Raw genomic sequence first — 16,660 nt, 5'->3', positions numbered from 1 at the left:
GCTAAACGCCCAAGCTTGTAAACTATACTGAACATACAGGTTTAATGAGCGGCAAAAAGAGGTTTTTTTTTGCCTAGATTTGTATTTGTTGGAAGGTTGCGGAAGATAAATTTTCATAAATTTGTTAGATTCAATATAGATAAATCTGTTTGAATCAATTTAAAAAAAAAAAAATAGACAAAGTCCAAAACCCTTCCAACTTAAAAGAAAAAGTCAAATTTAAATCTTCTTAAGGCTAAATAAAAATTTTATTACGGTCACGTTGTATTATAAGATTAAGATACATGATAACACGGTTTGAATTTAATACTCATAGAACAATTTTTTCAAAAGAAGGGCTATTAAAATTTGAGTAAATGATAGACACTAATTACCTACCACCAACCAAATTTTGTTTATGGACGAAAATTGTCTATGTTCAATGTATATAAAACGAGCCAAGATGAAACTATGTTCCGTGGCTTTTGTTCCGAAGGTAGACTACAAGTATAACGTCGACTATCCAACTACCACACCGAGAAGGATTCACCATGGGAGAGATTGACCCAGTTTTTGTCCAGGAACCGGAACACAGGCCGAAATTAAGTGCAATCGAAGTGGAGGAAATCCCAGTAATCGACCTGTCGGTTTTTGACACTGGAGAAACCAAACAACTTGCTTCAGAGATTGGAAATGCATGCAAAAACTGGGGATTTTTTCAAGTGATCAATCATGGGGTGCCCTTGGAATTACGCCGCAGGGTTGAGAAGGTGGCTAAATCGTTCTTTGATCTGCCCATAGAGGAAAAGAGAAAGTCCAAACGAGACGAATTGAATTTTACGGGGTACCATGACAAGGAGCATACTAAGAATGTCAGAGACTGGAAGGAGGTTTTTGATATGTTGATCCAGGACCCGACCCTGCTCCCAGCATCGCCAGAGCCTGATGATGAGGAAATAAGAACGTACTCTAACAAGTGGCCTGAGTATCCCCCTGAGTTTAGGTAAAGAAACTTACCTTCAAAAGGAAGAGTTTAAATTTTGCTCAAAGTATGCAAATTTATTTGTCTTTGATAGAATTTCAGAGATGAGAAAACCCTATGATAATTATAGTTTTCACATGAACATTTTCTTGAATTAAGCTCAGATTGGGATTTTGGTCATGTTATATGTTTGACAAGAATGAGTTCAGTTTTGACATAACCCGGCTCCCAGGGCACCAGAAAACCCAAAAACTATGAAGAAGATAAAAAAACAAATCATATATCTGTAATCGTTTAATTAGTTTGGCTTTTGCACTTATTTTATGCAATCGTTTCTGTGTGTAGGGAGACATGCCAGGAGTATTCTAGAGAGGTGGAAAAACTGGCTTTCAAGTTGTTAGAACTCATTTCTCTAAGCTTAGATTTGCCTGCTAATCGGTTAAGTGACTACTTTAAACACCAGACTGGTATGTTGAGGATTAATTACTATCCTCCTTGCCCTTCCCCTGAGCTGGCGCTTGGCGTTGGTCGACATAGGGATGGTGGTGCCTTAACTGTCCTTGCTCAGGATGATGTTGGAGGGTTACAAATTAAGAGGCAATCAGATGGGGAATGGATTCCTGTCAAACCAATCCCAAATGCCTACATCATTAATATTGCTGATTCTCTTCAGGTAACCATGGTTTTTGTCGTAAGGCACGTTCCTTAGTTCCTTATGTTTTTAACTATAACTACATCAAAGCCAACAAGCTCATGGTCTGTTGGTAGAGAACTGGACTCTTAGTTCCAGTGATCAGTTTCAAATCCATGCAGTTTCAAGTATTAAGAAAAACCATAACTACAGCAAAGAGCATATTGTAAAAGAGAAGGTGTTTTGCAGGTTTGGAGTAATGATCTTTACGTGAGTGCAGAGCACAGAGTGGTGGTGAATTCTGAAAGGGAAAGATTTTCTATTCCATTCTTCTTCTTCCCTTCCCACTATGTCACAGTGAAGCCTCTAGAGGAGCTACTGAATGAGCAAAATCCAGCAAAATACAAAGAATATAACTGGGGCAAGTATTATGTTAATAGAACCGGCAGTAACTACAAGAAACTTGATGCTGAAAACGTTCAAATTGATCATTTTAAGGCGTCTGAGTAATTGTTGCAGTATAAGCTTGCTTCAAAAATAGTACTGCTAATACTTGTTTTCATTTCAGCTCGAAATTGTCATGATATAATAAACAGGCTTTTGTATCATATGGAAATATGCGTTGATCTGTTTTAGCTAGAAGACTATGTAAGTCTTAAATTGAATCAGAAATACTGCTGGAGCATGGTGGATTGTTTTCATATAATTTCATGAATTGATGTCATTTTATGAGGGATTTTGGAAGGATTCTTAATCCTTTCATTTATGGGTTTCTTCTCGCCAATTCATCTTCCTCTTTAGAGAAGGATCTAAACTTATATACCCACGCAAATGACCTATAAAAACATGTAGATCCTGCCAATAAGGATAAGAATCCAGGGGTAAATTGTTGCTCCAACCTGATGTAGGTCTATCCTGGGAATTTTATCGACTTACATTGAAGTCCTAATGAAACTCTGTCCTACAGTCCATTTGCAAGTTTTATTGGAAACATGATTTGATGAATTTACTTTGGAAATGAACTGAGACAAATGGTGGAGTGGATCACGCAGCATTTTACGGCTTGTTCAAGATAAATCAAAGCAGTGATGCAGCCTCCAGGATGAACAAAAATAACTCGGATTAACATCTATATTGAGATATGAAAAAAAGAAGAAGGGTGAAATATATTTCAGTCTTTTAATTTCATTCGTAAAATTAAAAATTACACTATCTATGTATAACTGATTTATCAAACCAACTTTATTTACCTAATTATTTAAATTTTTTTATAAAAAAAAAAAAAAAAAAAAACCCTATTCCGCTAATAATTGCCCGAGATTAACAATTTTCTCCTTTGGCCAAAACGTCCAACCAAATTGGCCTTGCAACTATGCAAGCACAAACGTCACAGGTCACAATCTTCCAAAACAAAGTTCTGCCAATCTTATCTTTGCCTAGTTAGTAGTTAGTTTTACCCTCATTTTTCATCAAAAACTGTCCAGGTTCAATCTCGGTTAAACGCCAACCTTTTACTTCAAAAACCATTCCTCTGTCTGTCATTTCTCACAGACAAAACCAATTCATTTACCTTCTTCCGTTGAACTGTTATTAACAAGCAAATACAATGGGAGAAGTCGATCCCGCTTTCATCCAAGACATCGAACACAGGCCTAAACTCTCGATCATTGAAGCTGAAGTAATACCCTTAATTGATCTTTCAGTGTTGAATTCACCTGATGCTGTATCTGACAGCCTCGACAGCCTTGTCTCTGAGATCGGTAACGCATGCAAGGACTGGGGATTTTTCCAAGTGATCAATCATGGAGTACCATTGGAGCAACGTCAGAAACTTGAGAAAGTATCCAGGAAATTCTTTGCTCAACCTTTGGAGGAGAAGGTGAAGATCAGGAAAGATGAAGGGAAGGTTTTAGGTTATTATGACGCTGAGCATACCAAGAATGTTAGAGATTGGAGAGAGGTGTTTGATTTTACAGTCCAAAATCCTACTATAGTCCCAGCTTCAAGACGCCCTGATGACAAGGAAGTAGTTGAGTGGCATAATCAATGCCCCGAGTATCCTCCTGAACTAAGGTAATTTAAAAAAAAAAAATGAACCCTTTTCTCAATTGAAATATTCATTATATTGTTTATTTTTCATTAGATTGACCAACTTTCTACCTAGGAAGTTTGAATTGTTTGGGGGTTTTAGAATTTGTGACATTTCAACTGTTAAACTGTAATGAATTTTGGAATTTTAACACAGAGAAGCATGTGAAGAATATGCAAAGGAACTAGAAAAATTATGTTCCAAGTTGATGGAACTTATTGCCTTAAGCCTAGGCTTGCCAGCAGATAGATTCCATGACTTCTTCAAGGACCAAACCAGCTACCTCAGGCTTAACCGCTATGCACCTTGCCCTGCTCCTGACCTAGTTCTAGGCCTTGGCCGACACAAGGACTCTGGTGCCCTGACCATTCTTGCTCAAGATGATGTAGGAGGATTGGAAGTGAAGCGAAAATCAGATGGAGAATGGGTCCGTGTTAAGCCTACGGCAGATGCTTTTATCATTAATATTGGTGACATTTTTCAGGTATCGTTAAGTGATGCTTGTAAATGGTCCTTTTAGAACAGTAACTAAATATGTATTCAATAGTAATATGGGAATTAGTTGTGGCTGATCAATCATTTTGCGTACAGGTTTGGAGCAATGAAACTTATGAGAGTGTGGAGCACAGGGTCACGGTGAATTCCGAGAGGGAAAGGTTTTCGATTCCATTCTTCTTCCACCCGGCTCATTACACCATGGTGCAGCCCTTGGAGGAGCTGACAAGTGAGACAAATCCCCCCAGATACAGGCCATACAATTGGGGAAAGTTTTTGATCACTCGGAAGGGCAGTAATTTCAGGAAGCTCGATGTCGAAAACATCCAAATCTACCACTTCAGGATATCAAATTTGGCAGACCGCGTAGAAGCACTATCAGTGATATAATAAAATGGGGGCATTAGCGTGTAAATTAGTAATAATAATTAATAAGTTCATTCTGTATTGCTGAGGAGAAACTTTGAACACATGGTGTGGTTAATATTTCTAGTATGAACCACTATGATCGACAATAATGAAAGCCCTTTCAGTCAAAAGACAAAACACTTCCTTGAAAGTTTGTAAAATCTATCCAATTTTGATGAGCTTTGTCCAGTACCCAACCTAGAAACATGGAACAGGAGCAGAAGCTCATGATCTTGGGTTTCACTTCCGGTTTATAACCTTCCTTCCATGGCACTAATTGGAACTTCATCATAGCCACCAAAGCACTTTGTGCTAGTATATGGGTCTTGGTCTTGCCATGGTGTTTGGTCATGGCACTAGCTGGTGCCAATGCTAAAATCAGCTGGTCACAATGTCACCGCCATAGACCTGGCAGGGTCGGGTTGATCCACGGCAAGTGAACAATCTGACATCGATTTCTGATTACATCTAGCCATTAGGGGAATCCATGGCATCTCTTTCTGATCAAGAAAAAGTATTCCTTCTTGTTGTTGGTCATAGCGGTTTGGCTACCTCTCGCAGCGGAAAGGTTTCCTGAGAAGATTTTTGTTGCTATTTTCGTCGCTGCCATTGATGCCTGTCCCAACCCTCAACATTTCCACTCTCAGTCTAAGTGAATGCAACGCATGAATTTTATTTTTATTTTTACCATTTTAAAGTTATTTATTTATTTATTTAATCACCCTAACCTCTTATTATTTAATCACATCTCTCTCTCACACACACACTCTCTCTCTGCTTTTTTTGTTATTTTTTATTATTTTTTTCTTAAAAAAATTCAGATAAAATTTGTTAGGTAAAATTTATAAATTTTTTAATTAAAAATAATTAAATTAAAATAAAAATAAAAATTGATAGATTAAAAAATTTTATTATATAAATTAAATGTGTAAATTTTGAAAAAATTTTAATAAATTTATATATTTTTTTAGATAAATATTTTTAATAAAAATATTAATAAAATTTTAATTATTGAATAAATATCTATTATAAACAACATATTAATAAAAATAAATATAGATTAAATTTAAAATATAAATAATTTTTTATATATTATTAATATTTTCATTAAATTCTATTAATCAATTAATTTAAATTTTTTATTAAAATTTTTTACAAATTATTTTTTAAAAAAATTTTTACAAATTTTATCTAAATAACTTTATAAATAACTTTATATTAGGGTTGTCTTAATTTTTCACCGTCTCCCTTCTGAATTTCTGCTTCTGGCATCAACCCTCAATATAAAGTAACAAAACAAGACAAAACCCTTTCTCAGATTCTTGGGTTTAGGGAATTGATTTCGGTTCTCCAGTAATTCAAGCATCATCTTTTTCATCCTTTTTCACTTGGAATAATTTCACAGCCACCTTTTATTTATTCTTTCCGACAAACCCTTATCTTAGAATGGGTAGTAAGTGTTTAATCTCCTATATAATTCATACATAAGCACTTTTTTTCTGCTTTTGAATTTGGGATGCGGAATATGATTAGAAAATGAGAAATGCAACTTTCAGTTTACTTTTTTTAATCAAGGATATTTATGGAAGGTTTATTTTTGTTAAGCCAAAAGGTTTTAATTTAATCACATCAATGAAAGTAAAATTAAATAATCAATCAATCACATAAAAAATAATAATTTAATATGATTTGATCCAACTATTTTACGTCCACGGATGAAAAATAAAATTTATTAGTTGTAAAAAATTACAAACATATATTAAAATATATCAACCACTCAATAATTAATACCAATAAACTCTCTCAATCTCTTCTAGTCCTATGAAATATTTTTAATCTAAATAAACATATACCCATATGCACTTATACATTATACCTACGTGGATCTTCTCAATTTCTTCTAATCCACTCACAAATAAACATACACACCCCATAAAACATAAATTTCAGTAATCTTATGAGATGTCTACTCATAAAACTCTATAACTCTCTTATATATTTTTCTCATACCTAACCTTGTAGAAATTTCACCTATTTATAACCATACAAACTTACCTATTAAAAATATATTTTTTTAAATTATTTTTTTATAAGTCAAACTTACCTATTAAGAATCTATTTTCTTTTAAAATTCTTCTTCTACAAGTCTTATTGTCCATTAAATAATATCTAACAAATCTCTTATGAAATTTGAGTCATTATTTCCAACAATCTTCACCTTAACTCAAATTACATCAAGTCATTTGTCTTCATTTGTCTTCATGCAAAACATATTTGACTCTACCTGTAATAAAAGTCTCACAATCATTTTTTCTTGTGTGTCTCACAATCATTTTTTCTTGTGTGTCTTTACGTTTCACGTAAACCAACTCTTAATTCTCAAAACTTATTCGAATTCTTTTTTTTGAATTGAGTTCCACGTTGCTTGCCTCTTCCTATGGCTCGAACCTTCAGTTCTTCTCACATTTTGAACTTTTAGCTCTTATATCACTTGTTAGAGATCCATACAGCTTTGATATCACTTGTTATCAGATTTTACTATCTACATACCACTTGTTAAGCTAAAGGGCCTTAATCTAATCACATTAGTGAAAGTGACATCAAATAATCAATCAATCACATAAGAGGTAATAATTTAACGTGATTCGATTCAACTAAACTACGTTTATGGATGAAAAATAAAATTCATTAGTTGTAGAGAATTACAAACATATATAAAAACATATTAACCACTCAACAATCAATACCAATCGACCCTCTCAATCTCTTTTAGTACTATGAAGTATTCTCAATCTAAACTAATACACACCCATGTTCACCATTTCAATATAACCAAACACATACGTTTATGCACTCATACATCATACCTACGTGGACCCATACATCATACTTATGTGGACTTTCTTAGTCTTCTTTAATCCACTCACAAATAAACATATACACCTATAAGATATAAATTTTTAGTAGTATGGAGTGTCTACCTATAAAATCCTATAACTCTTAATTTTTTTTCATACTTAACTTTGTAAAGACTTCAATTATTTATAACTATATAAACTTACCTATTAAAAATTTATTTTCTTACAAATCAAATTTACGTATTAAAAATTTTTTTTCTATAAGTTTTCTTATCCATCAAATAATATATAACAAATTTTAAACAAATATCTGAATTATTATTGCCAACAGTTTTCAATGCAAAGCCCTCTGCTCGTTTCCGCATAAAATGCTAGAAAAGAAGCAAAATCAAAGTTCTTAGTTTGAGGATATCTTCTTTTTCCAAAATTTAACTTTGGGTGTTCAAAATTTCAGGATGAAGTGAAGATTTCAGAAGTGAAGAATCGAAATGAAAGAGTAATGTTTTATGTAGGAGGAGCCTCAGCCTTATCAACAAACTGTATGCAATCTTCAGAAAAGAAAAAGGAAGTTCGCATTGGTCTCTTTGGTGCTAGTGGTTAGACTGGAGCTGAGGTTTGAAACTTTTTTTATATATATTTATATTAAGTGTGTCATTGATTCTATCTTTTATTTTTTCTTTTTCTCACAAATTGTTCGGCTCCTAGCAAACCATCCATACTTGGCATTACGCTGATGACTGCTGACAGAAAAGCTGGCCAATCTATGGGGTCAGTGTTTCCTCATCTAATAACACAAGTACGCAAGAACTCTTTCAATTTTCCAAAAATGAACTTTGGTTTTGGGGCATGAATGAATTCTGTTATCATAATAATAGTTGATTGTAAATGCTGAAGTAGCGGTTGTGCCTATTATCTGAGGCTGGTCAAGTATGTAATTGTTATGTTACTTTCAGATAATAATTGAGTCCATTTCTTTTTGAGGATCTACCAACTATGGTTTCAGTTAAGAATGCAGACTTTTCCAATGTGGATGCTGTGTTTTGTTGTTTGCCTCGTGGAACTACACAGGTGCTCTGTGCTTTCATTACCTGTCAGTGTATCTTCTCTACTTTAAAATAGAGTCATTCTTGTCAATTATCATAATAAATTTTGTTTATTTTAATACCTTTTAGGAAATCATCAAAGGCCTCCCCCGCCATTTGATGATTGTTGATCTTTCTGCAGTAAGCTTTCAATTCACTTATGTTTCCATTCTTTTAGAGATCTGTTTACATGCCCGATGTAAGGTTCTCTGCTCATGTAATGTATTATGAATAATTTTCAGGGCTTTCGGCTGAGAGATATTGCTGAATATGAGGAATGGTATGGTCAACCACGTAGCGCTCCAGACTTGCAGGTCTTTTTTTATTATTTAATAAATAAAGATAAATCCTTTACTTTTTACCATATACAAAGGTTACTGTACATACTCCTTATACATGACTGCAAGTTCCAGTGCAAAGATTTCTGTTTATCACCTCAGATTTCCTACAGTTCACTGGAGCTTGTTGATGAGAATGTGCTCTGGTTAATTTTGTTGTTGTACCAAGCAGTTTTTTATTTGTCAGTAATTTTTCTATCCTTTACACGGTTTGTAATTTTGGATAGTTTTATTATTTATTCTTCAAGAATGGGTGCCATATGATATGGTTTTTGGCATTTCCATCCTCGAAAGTTTCGTTTTTTTCTTTCCCCAATGTTATTCTTTTATGTAGATGGTTAGTTTTCACCTTAATCCGGAAAGAAGCTGTACATGGCTTGACAGAGATTTTAAGGGAGGAAGTAAAAACTGCACGCCTAGTTGCTAATCCTGGTTGTTATCCAACGTCAATTCAGCTTCCCCTTGTTCCCTTGATAAAGGTTTATGTCCATTATCTTGTGTTTTAAGTTGTTTCATGTCACACGTTTATTGGCTTGAGGAGCCAATGTTTTAACAGGTTCTATATCTTGCTGCATTTCTTTATGGGTTTTCTGATCTAGGTTATTTTTTCAGGACGTGGAGCCAAGGAAGTTAGTTTATACTCTGAAATAGCTGAAGGCATATATTCTTATGGCGTTACAAGACATCGCCATGATGAGTATGTGGAAACTTATGCATCTTGATTTTGGGATCTACTTAGTTGTCTTCATCTTGTAATAAGGTAGATGGAGGGATTATCTGATGCTGCAAATTAAAAAATAACCGTTTGTTTCACACCACACCTAATGCCAATGGTAAGATCCGTAATAAACTGTGTCACGGGTCGAGACTTAAGCTTCGAACTCGCACGATTCCGAGACCCGGGCATTTACCCTTCCGACGTCCCAGATCAACCTTCCTACCACGGTTCACACTCTTGTGAGATATTATCCGTTATGGCCCCTCTGACCTCACGGTTTTGTTCCACAAAAGACGCCTCACAAGGTGGAGGTAGTGTGAATCCTTTTATACCCCAGTAACCCTCCTATTATGTTTGATGTGGGATTCAGGACTCTCCCTTAAGTCCATGACATTTTCCTGTACCCAATTTCGTAACGTCCTCGTCACGGAGGCTGGTCACTCTACCTACCTCCCTCGAAGTGCTTGACGTGAATCGAACGGTTAAAGTTGACTCTGATACCACTTGTCACGGGTTCAGAGCTTAAGTCTTAACCCGTGACAACTGCACTTAGTGTTTAACATCTATGTATCGTCTTTCCTTTCAAAAGAATTAGAACATGCGACTCTTTTTCTTAATTGTCATACCAGACCCACGGAATGCAATCAACAATATATGTAGAAATGTCTCAAGGAGTGACAATTGAGGATTTATACCCGCAATTAAGAAAATATTATGAGGTATATCTTATCTAACATGATTGGTTTTATACTTTGCTTTATTTGTCAGGTGCATCTAACCTTGTTTCAGGTTTCTAAATGGCTATAGTTTGTGCATGGACTTGTGATTGCAATACCTGCTACACTCCTGTTTGTTCTTCTTTGTGTTGTTTGGGTCCTAAATATTTGTTTCACCTTTTTCTTTTTCAGGATGAAGAATTTGTAAAGTTGTTAGGCAAGGGAGTTGTGCCCTGTACTCATAATGTTCGAGGTTCCAACTATTGTTTTATGAATATCTTTCCTGATCGAATACCTGGAAGGGCAATAATAATATCATTTGTGCGTATTAACCTTTAGCATATGCACGAGTTTCCTACGTTTTATTGTCTCTTTGTATTCTGAGCTCTTAAAATCTGGTGTCCGCAGATTGATAATCTTGTGAAGGGAGCTTCAGGTCAAGCACTTCAAAATCTTAATATAATGCTGGGTTATCCAGAATGTACAGGGCATCTCTACCGGCCCTTGTTTCCATGACATATTCTTTTTCTTTTCCCTTCTAAAAGTAAGCTGATTGCTACACTTTTCATATTTATTGTGCATAACTGATAATAATAGAGTCAAAAACACAATCTTGTTACCAGCCAGCAGCTTCCTTGTTTTTTGGCCTAATCAATTGTTTTTTTACAGGTGGTTGGAGAAGTGCAATTGTTATTAAAAAATAAAAAAGCTTTCATTTTTTAAGGTCTCCAGAGCAAGTAGAAGATTGCTGTTGCAGTCTTCATCTTTAACAAATTGCATCTTTAACCAATGGTTAGAGGGTACTCGACGGCAAAGCTCTTTTAGATTGGATCTAAAGGATCATCTCATGTACTGTAAGTCTATAACAAACTTTCTAGAAATGGAGACAAGGAGTCACCGTTGCAGTTAAAGACAAGGTCAACACTTCATGTGGCACAAAACTACAGAGCAGTACATAATGCCACTTCACTTTGAAAGGCAATAGCAATAAAATGCTGGATTCACGCTGACAGAGAGAAATCCTTAACCCATACCCACTTCCACGAAACCGATAGCCTCCTCTGTCCTTTCTCACCCAAAGTTCCAAGGATAAACTTCGATGAACATTGGTTGACCAACCTTCTCAGCACACAGGCACTATCAGAATCACATTGCATATATTACCTCACCACTACTATCGATGTCTAGTTCAGGATCACTGTCGAGGTCCTCCTCCATATCATCATCAATATCCAGGTTACTGGGCAAATAATGATTGAGAGTTATTGTATTCGCTGCAGGGATAGTGGCTTCAGCAATGATCTGCATGATTTTGTCAACACTTTGCATAGGTTGGTCAGGTTCTTCGAACTGGTTGTTCATTCTATTATCGTCCATGAGATCCGCTGGTAGGTTCTTTAAAAACCACTCATGATTCCTAATTTCAGGAATGGATATCCTCTGTTGCAATAAAAATCAAATCAAGATTATATACTTAGAATCTATGAATTAAGTACCATGGGAAAATGAAGTTGTAACTTATATGAATTAACTTCTATGATATTCCAGGTACCATTGTTACTTGAGAAATAAAAAATGAACCATTGATAGATGGTGTTGGTGACTTGTTAGGCATAGTAGCACAATCATGAAATATCATAGAGGCATGAATATTAAGTCAAGGTCTCAACAAAACGAGAACTAACCTTCGCTGGGTCAGCCACAAAAATCATTGAGATGAGATGACGGCACTCAGGAGATACATGGACATAATCAGGGATCGAGTACTGGACATTTAAAATTCGCTGCAAGGACCAACCAATTACATTAGTCAAGGTTTTAAGAAGTTGCCACTTTCAATATTAAGAGAGGAATGAATGTACATGTATTGTTTTGCGGAAGTTCCTGGTATCCTCAGGGTCTTCAAAAGGATATGCTCCAACCAACATAACATATAAGGTTACCCCACAAGACCAGACATCCGCAACCTGACATTTAATTGGAAAATAAAATTTTAGCATGTATATTACTTACTAAGAGAAACATATGTCTTTGCATATGCTTAGGGTGAATGTAATATCCTTGCTCTCATACTAATCAATATCTTAATACTTTATTGAAGTATTTTGATTGGGAAATTAACCGTAAAACCTTGAGCACAGGAAAAATTGTACAATATACCCATACGAACATTTCTCAAAATAATTTGTTATGAGATTCAATTTCTAGAACTGAAGCACCAGCAAGTAAGTTGAAAATGACATTCCTGCCAGATTACAGTTCTAATCTGCATCTCATATCCCATTCCATCCATATCCATTGATCCCATCTGCATAAGAGCAACTATTGATGATTCAGACTTAAAAAGTATTCTACATCTTTCCTTCTTTTTTCTGTACAAAAGAAACCAGAAATAATCCAGACTAACGACGACTCAACATCTTTCCTTCTGTATAGTATATTTACATCTTCCGTTAGAGTCCACAGAACTAAACTAATAATGGTACTCTTAACCAGTCAGAACTGGCAGGATGCATAAAGATTGTCTTCTCACTAGTAGCTAATCTTAACCTGCCAGAAGTGCTCACTATACACAAGATGTAGCCTCCTAGTGGAACAGGAATGTTCCACAGAAGTATTAGATATATCACACATGCACTAAAACAAGGACGAGGAAAAGCACAAGCCAAACTATTCTTAAATGGTGCCTGGCAGTTTACATTGCCTAATCCCTGAGATTTGCACCATTCATCATCAGCCACATATAGTAAGGCGTGATGGTAGTTAGTCGTCTCTCTGAATTATTAGGCAAAGAAGTTTAAAACACAAAACTGGCAAAACAATGTAGCACCAGAGTAATTCAAGTAAGACAGGAGATCAAGGAATTAATAACTGACAACAGAGGCGATTAATGTTGCTACGAAAGGTTTAATATGGGAAAAAGATTTACATACAGAAAGGCTAGAATAGTTCTTTGAAAGAACAAAGCAGAAGCCTGTTAGTTGAGACTTGAGAACACAACATTCTTAGTTGGACAGAACTTGCATCCCACAAGTATATGAAAGTTTAAATCAGGCAAATAAGAAGCAATATTACCTTTCCATCATATTCTTTCTTGAGTAACACTTCAGGAGCTATATAAGCTGGAGTTCCAACTGTCGATTTTGGTTGTGAATGCAGCACTGAGGACTGGAAAAAGTATAATATGTCAACATAAATGCATATGGAAAATCAAACACAATGAAATGAGAAAAGGAGAGGGGAAAAGGAAAAAAGGAAAGAAAGGGGGGACTCCTCACTAGAATGGAAGAAGTTGCATGCATTATAAACATCTTTTGATGCACTAATCAATACTATTCAGTTACTAAGCAGCAGAACAAAAAAATTCAAATTCTACAATGGCACAAGCAAATGCTAAAGGGCATCTTGTACCTTGGAATATCCGAAGTCACAAATCTTCAAACGAGGAGCTGGACTCCCATCCAATAATGTGTTCTCCAATTTCAAGTCCCGATGGCATACTTGCTTCAAAGAGGAATTCAGAAAAAGGGATCTAGCTGAGTCAACTTGTATTCTCTTTCAGACAAGTAAAGGAACAAAAACTATAGTCACTCACCATTGCATGACAGTAACTGACTCCAGATATAAGCTGTTGAAAGAAAAAGCGTGCCTGCAAAATATACCAGGATACATAAAGGAAAATTTCAGGGCATTAACAGGAGAAAAAAAAAAAAAAAGGGGCAGCGGTTGGGGAGTTTGGGAATCTATTGGTTAAGAACCTCATCCTCATTGAACCGGCCTGTATTACATATCCGCTCAAATAGCTCTCCTCCAGATGCATATTCCATCACAATAGCCAGATGGGTTGGTGTTAATATGACCTATGTCACATCCAAGATCACAAGTTAAAAATCTTTCTCAAGGATGAGAAAAGACAATAAATCTTAATGATGGAACAAACCTCTTTGAATCTGACAATATTTCGATGCCGTAGAGACCTGTGGTTGATAATTTCCCTTTGTACATTTTCATCTATCTGTTGCACACAACACACAAAGAGGAAAACAAAACACAAAATCTTACTGAGAAATTCTTCATAGACACATTTTGCAAGTGAAAAATTACACACTATAGCATATCCAGTTCCATACATAGTGTCTCAAACGGATTTCTAATTCAAAACCATTTATGTAGGAAATCTAATGTAGAATGAATAAATTGCATTTTCAGCTGCAATTTTAAACTTCAACAAAGACAATCTCAAAGACCTATTAATTCTCAATCACTAATACAGCAAATAATGATTAACACAGAATAAACAAAAAAAAAAAAAAATCAAAGAAGTTGATCATCAAAAACTAGCAATAAACTAAAAAGTTCAAATTCTAAAAGCAACATGCAACAAACCACCTAACTCTTCACCAAATTAAAACCCATTCAAAATAAAGCGATTAATTCCAAAACATGGAAAAAAAAAAAAAAACTGGGAAAAAAACCACTAAAAATTTTGAAAAATTTTGGTGTTCAAAATAAGAACAAAAGGCACTAACCTTCTCACCTCTCTCGATATACTTAACAGCAACAAGCTCATTAGTCTGCTTATCTCTCATCAACCTAGCCACCCCGAAATTCCCTGAACCGATGTCTCTAACCAATTCATAACGATCGCTATCATGCATGATTGGCATGTCCATCCCTGGTCCCACTGTTATTTCTGATCGATCCATTTCTCTTTACTCGAACAAAGCCCAACTTTTAAAAGAGAAACCCCAGGCAGGAAAAAGAAAGACAAAAAAAGGGCAAAATCCAAAACTCTCACATTATCATATCGTAGTTTCAGAGAAAACCCAGTTCGAGTCGAGCTAGGCGGTGATGGTGGTGGGGTGAAGTGGCAGTACAGTAACCGTCGATGGGTTTCTCTTCTTTTTTTCTGTTTTGGCTGGTGAAGAAATGGGTTTTTGCCCCTGAAAGTCTTTACCCACTTGAACTTCTTTCTTTTCTTCTCTTTTTTTTTTGAAGGATTTTCTAAGGACAAATTTTAGAAAGAAACAGAGAAGAGAGCTTGTAAACTGTGTAGCCTTTTTTTTCCTTTTTTTTCCGCTCACCGCAAACTTTACTTTCCTTTCTGTGTTTAAAAAAGCTATCTTTTTTTTCTTTATAAAGGAATAAAAAAAATTTCTTTTTTATGTTTTTTTTTAAATAAATATTTTAATATAAAATATGATATAATAATATAATATAATATATGATATAAATATAAATTATAAAAATAGTATAATTTTTAATTTTAATAATAATTATATCTATATTTAATAAAATTAAAATAATAAATTTTAATATTTAATATTAATATAAATTATGACATAAAATTTTTATATAAAATATTATATAAATGTATATATTTTTAATATTTTATATCATAAGAATATAAAAAATTTATATATAACACAGAGAAAAAAGAAAAAAAGCCTTCATTTTTTTGTGATTTTGGGAATTCTCAGAGGGAGAGAGAGCTGGGTGATGATTGGTCTATGAATTAGTGTAAATGTGTTTTGAAATGACTGGAATGTCCCGGATGTTTTCCTAATGGACAAGTCATTTTCTCTGCGTGTGTCCTGTCTGAAAATTTTTGCCCTTTTTGGTTGATTAGGAAATGACTGATTTGGGGCTTTCACCTGGATAAAGGTACTGATAAAATCTTATTTAGTAGGGAAACAAATAGAAACTTTTTTAATTAATGCGGCCTGAAAAAATAAGTGAAAATCAAGTACACTAACCACAAGAATTTTGGTTGTTGGGTAAAAGGCAGTAGCTCTGCGTATAGGTTAACAGCATGAAATCTTTTTCTTTTGAATAATTTATGTGCAACAATTTTTTTTTTTTTTTTGTTTCAAAGAAAGGGGACACTCTGTTACATAAAAAAGGAAAGAAAGAGGTTTAATTCAAATCCAAATCTTTTTTTTTTTTTAATTTTTTTATCACTAAATCAAGAATCGAAAGACATATTCTTAAGAGATGAGAAAAAAAAAAATTCGAACATAATAAAGTTTGTGGCCCAAGAATAAAGTGGAAGGGGTACTTTTGGATTCAAAAATATTTTGATCACTCTTTTTATTAAATGTTATTAGTAGATAATTAGAGGTATTTTAAATCTTTGAATTAACTTAATGTATATAATGTCACACCTAAAGATATAAATGATATATTAGTATTAATAAATTATTTAAGTTTGATTTAAATAAAACTTAAATTTAGTTCAATTATTATCGAGTTGAACTGAAGCTCAAGTAATTTGACTTATTGATTGAATCGAATTCAAGTATTTTTATATCTTACTTGAGTTACTCGTAAATCTAATCAAATTTTTATATTTAAATATATTTTT

General features: G+C 34.4%; 3 protein-coding genes and 1 long non-coding RNA gene across 7 annotated transcripts; 3 read left to right on the top strand and 1 right to left on the bottom strand.

The window, feature by feature from the left end:
- The first annotated feature begins 459 nt into the window (after positions 1-459).
- Positions 460-2,298, top strand: LOC111298714 (protein LATERAL BRANCHING OXIDOREDUCTASE 1-like). Its single transcript, XM_022893440.2, has 3 exons — positions 460-982; positions 1,307-1,634; positions 1,842-2,298. Exons 1-3 carry the CDS (start codon positions 531-533, stop codon positions 2,100-2,102), a joined length of 1,041 nt encoding a protein of 346 aa, XP_022749175.2. The 5' UTR covers positions 460-530; the 3' UTR covers positions 2,103-2,298.
- A 706-nt stretch (positions 2,299-3,004) lies between these two features.
- LOC111296472 (protein LATERAL BRANCHING OXIDOREDUCTASE 1-like) lies at positions 3,005-4,735 on the top strand. Its single transcript, XM_022890798.2, has 3 exons — positions 3,005-3,665; positions 3,838-4,165; positions 4,273-4,735. The coding sequence occupies exons 1-3, from the start codon at positions 3,199-3,201 to the stop codon at positions 4,564-4,566; spliced, it is 1,089 nt and encodes a 362-aa protein (XP_022746533.2). The 5' UTR covers positions 3,005-3,198; the 3' UTR covers positions 4,567-4,735.
- A 3,353-nt stretch (positions 4,736-8,088) lies between these two features.
- LOC111298401 (uncharacterized) lies at positions 8,089-9,617 on the top strand. Its single transcript, XR_016328749.1, has 3 exons — positions 8,089-8,510; positions 8,615-8,838; positions 9,197-9,617. It is a non-coding gene; the product is annotated as an uncharacterized LOC111298401 (long non-coding RNA).
- A 1,483-nt stretch (positions 9,618-11,100) lies between these two features.
- Positions 11,101-15,403, bottom strand: LOC111296453 (serine/threonine-protein kinase SAPK10-like). Of its 4 annotated transcripts, none has more exons than XM_089745507.1 (10): positions 14,826-15,400; positions 14,237-14,311; positions 14,055-14,156; positions 13,892-13,945; positions 13,708-13,800; positions 13,372-13,464; positions 12,545-12,604; positions 12,159-12,266; positions 11,982-12,080; positions 11,101-11,736 (listed from the first exon to the last, which is right to left on the bottom strand). In XM_089745507.1, the coding sequence occupies exons 1-10, from the start codon at positions 15,000-15,002 to the stop codon at positions 11,443-11,445; spliced, it is 1,155 nt and encodes a 384-aa protein (XP_089601633.1). In that variant the 5' UTR covers positions 15,003-15,400; the 3' UTR covers positions 11,101-11,442. The 4 variants fall into 4 exon arrangements, with proteins under 4 accessions (XP_089601633.1, XP_089601634.1, XP_022746513.2 ...); XM_089745508.1 differs by having other exon boundaries at positions 14,834-15,399; XM_022890778.2 differs by lacking the exon at positions 12,545-12,604 and having other exon boundaries at positions 12,159-12,263; positions 14,826-15,403.
- Between the last annotated feature and the right edge of the window lie 1,257 nt (positions 15,404-16,660).

Source organism: Durio zibethinus, chromosome 16 (genome assembly GCF_047325235.1).
Source record: "Durio zibethinus cultivar Kanyao isolate XHJ-2024 chromosome 16, ASM4732523v1, whole genome shotgun sequence".
Taxonomy (NCBI): domain Eukaryota; kingdom Viridiplantae; phylum Streptophyta; class Magnoliopsida; order Malvales; family Malvaceae; genus Durio; species Durio zibethinus.
This window is presented reverse-complemented; position numbering and strand designations above follow the sequence as displayed.